The sequence below is a fragment of the Sturnira hondurensis genome, unplaced genomic scaffold (genome assembly GCF_014824575.4).
Source record: "Sturnira hondurensis isolate 20B ecotype Veracruz unplaced genomic scaffold, ASM1482457v3 Scaffold0002532, whole genome shotgun sequence".
Taxonomy (NCBI): domain Eukaryota; kingdom Metazoa; phylum Chordata; class Mammalia; order Chiroptera; family Phyllostomidae; genus Sturnira; species Sturnira hondurensis.
The window spans coordinates 468,031-471,428 of NW_028075163.1; the positions used below are offsets into that span (position 1 = coordinate 468,031).

The window sequence follows — 3,398 nt, forward strand, 5'->3', positions numbered from 1 at the left end:
TATATGAGAAAGATATTAAAAGAAAAACCACATACATCTCTAATAAAAACATTGTTTTCAAAGGTAACAATAAAAAACAAAAGAGTAATACAAATAATTATACTGACAATACTAATGGCTAATAATTATTTTGTATCTACTGTTACCAACATGCATGACACTGTACTGTAATACTCCCGAAAAAATTATATAATTAAACCACCATGCATTATCTTTTAAAACTATAACTATATTATTAAATTAAAAAATTCACAATCTTTTAAACTTACACATTAACGACAGAACTAGCACTAAACTCAAGTTTTTTTTTACGTGATGAAATTTTATGAGGAAAAAGAACAAAGGAAACAACTACAAAATTGAGCTTAAGAATAAGTTAGAAAACAAACAGATGAAAGTAAGAAACTTTTCTAGGCTGTAAGTGGTTCCTTTATTTATGTTTACACCATAGTTTGGTTAGGAAAACATAAATGTATTTGCAACAGACTCTATACAAAAATTTATAATGGATCTTTTTGTAGCTTGTCACCTTCTTTCTATATACAAAATCAATACTTAATCTATGACACAATTTTGGATGTTTACAATATTTAGGATGAAATCACAGGATATCATAATACAGTCCTTGTAACAAAAGAAGATTGACTGATTTCTGATGATGAAGAACAAAAGAAAAGGAAAAAAATAATGAAGGATGAAAAAGTGAAGGAACAATTACAGAAAGGCTTGGAGATTGAAAAAAGGAGTGGGAAACATGAAAAAAATTCCTGAGAATAAGATAAGGTAGCTAATGTACACAAAAATATGGTACATGCTATGAATTCTACTTTATATCTACTGAAAACTATGATAAAAATCACATATAGAAACTCGTAAGTCATCATTTGTAATACAAATTGGATAACAAAGCTTAAATTTTCATTCTCTGAACTCATTGGTATGCTTAAAGAAGGGAGCCAAAATAAATAAACATTTATCTCAAGCAGATTTAAATTTACTTAACTTAATATAACAAGATATTTTTCTGTTTAAAATTTTCATCTCATACATATTAGGTGCTATTTCTTTTTAATTACATTTTTTAAATAATATTTTCTTCAGACGGTCATAGATCTGCTTAGTTCTGACCCCATATATGACAGGGTTGAGCATTGGTGGCACTATAACATAAAGATTCGCCAGAAGTATGTGGACATAGCGGGGGACATTTCGGCCAAAGCGATGTGTCATGAAGGAAAAGAGGGCTGGGGTATAGAAGGCGAGAATTACAAAAACATGGGAACCACATGTGCTGAGAGACTTGAGTCGGGCTTCACGGGAAGGGAGACGGAAAACAGCACAGAGTATCTGAACATAAGAAAGGGCAATGGCTATAATATCAAAAAATAATATTGAAATAGCACCCAAGTCATAGATGATATTGACCTTGATGCTGGCACAAGACAGACGAGCAAGACCCATGTGTTCACAGTAGGTATGAGGAATGACTTGATTCCCACAGAAAGGCAATCGCAAAATGAGAAATACAAATGGAATAACAGTAATAAATGCCCTCACTAACACACCAAGACCAATCACAGAAACCACCTTGTTGGTGAGGATGGTGCTGTATTGGAGTGGGTTGCAGATGGCCACATAACGGTCATAAGCCATTGCCAAGAGCACTGCTGACTCCATACAAGTGAAGTTATGGATGAAAAACATCTGGGTGAGGCAGGCATCAAAGATTATCTCCCTAAGACCAAACCAGAAGATCCCAAGCATCTTAGGAATGGTTGTTGTGGAGAGACCCAAGTCAATGGTAGCCAACATGACCAGGAAGTAGAACATAGGCTGGTGTAGGCTGCTCTCAGTCTGGATCACAAACATAATAGTGAGGTTCCCTGTGAGTGCAATGAGGTACACAACGAAAAAGGGGAAACCAATCCAGATATGGAGTGTTTCCAGCCCTGGAATGCCCAGTAACAAGAAGGAGGAGGGGTGGAACTGGGTGTCATTGGGAGAGGGCATCCTGCTAGGTAGCGTGTAAGTCCATGTTTCTTACAAATGCATGTTTGCCAATCTGTAGGACACCAGGTAAAACAGCAGTGTTTTAAACCTAAAGAAAAGTAACAGCGTACAATTGTGAATATTCTCTCTCTTAGTTAATTTACACAATTAAAAACATAATACATAAAAGCAATGTGTAGGAGTAAATTATCAATGAAAAAGGTTTAAAAGAGGTTATGCAGTACATTGCAATAAAAAAATTCTACGTAATATATTCATTTTTATTGGCATCTTTTTTATCTTTTAGAAAAACAATTTCATCTGCAATGGTCACATCACTGGTATTATGCTAAGATTTTGCCTTAATACCTACTTCATTAATTACTTTCTCTCATCATCACCAACATAATTTAATTTCAATTTTGACATTCAAAGGGTTCCATAAACAGTTGTCTTTATTGTTTCCATTTGGTTGGATAGTAACACTCAGGTGTTAACACACAAGATAGCTAGAAAGTGTTGATGAAAACACAGATTCATTAAGATGTGTTCTCAAATACTAAAAATAAATCTAAAAAATGTGCCCTGGCCAGTGTGACTCAGTTGGTTGGAGCATCATCCCATAAACCAAAAATCTGTAGGTTCAGTTTCCAATCAGGGCACATGTCTGGGTTGCAGGTTCTGCCCCAGGTTGGGGCACATAGGAGAGGCAGCCAACTGATGCTTCTCTCTCACATCAATGTTTCTCTTCCTTTCTTTCTCCCTCCCTTCCCCACTTTCTAAAAATCAGTAAGTATGTCCTCAGGTGAGGATAAAACAAAAAATCTAAAAGATTAAAATCAATCCAATCATTAATATTTATTCTTTATTATTACAAAATAAGAAGTAAATACAGTGAAAACAATATTGTCAACTACTGTTTGTTGAGATACTGTCTACTACTTTCAATGCTGCCAAAACCTAGGAAAATACCATCTGTAATGATTATAGACACAGATAGGCAAACATACTGAACTCTATTTTTATGTATGGATCTGAACCTCAAAGACTTTAAATGACTTGCCAAATGCTTGAAATGCTTACAGTTGAAGAGCTATTAAAAGAAAGTAGAAAGTGGAGGAGATATAAGTAAATTGAAATGAAAAGAGAACAGAATAAGAAATAAGAAAAAGATAAGTCATGCCTCCCTTATGTCATATATACACATTCGCCCTCCTTTGCACATATTCATACATACACAATCTCTTTTAAGCTCTCACCTGTCTGAATAAGGGATATCAGTATCTTTATTATGAGTCTGAAGCAATTGTGATTTTAATTGTTTACAATGCATGGTAAATATTTTGAAGAAGAGACTAGATAGAAAGCATATTCTAAACAAAAAAAATGGATCACTTCCAATGTTATCT

The 3,398-nt window shown here is 34.1% G+C and overlaps 1 protein-coding gene across 1 annotated transcript; it reads right to left on the reverse strand.

Moving 5' to 3' along the window:
* Positions 1–1,068: 1,068 nt before the first annotated feature.
* Positions 1,069–2,010, reverse strand: LOC118982908 (olfactory receptor 52E2-like). The gene has a single exon (XM_037040055.1). It carries the CDS (start codon positions 2,008–2,010, stop codon positions 1,069–1,071), a length of 942 nt encoding a protein of 313 aa, XP_036895950.1.
* Between the last annotated feature and the right edge of the window lie 1,388 nt (positions 2,011–3,398).

Excerpts from the sequence above, each read along its gene's own strand:
- LOC118982908 (XM_037040055.1), bottom strand. The coding sequence starts at position 2,010 with ATGCCCTCTCCCAATGACACCCAGTTCCACCCCTCCTCCTTCTTGTTA.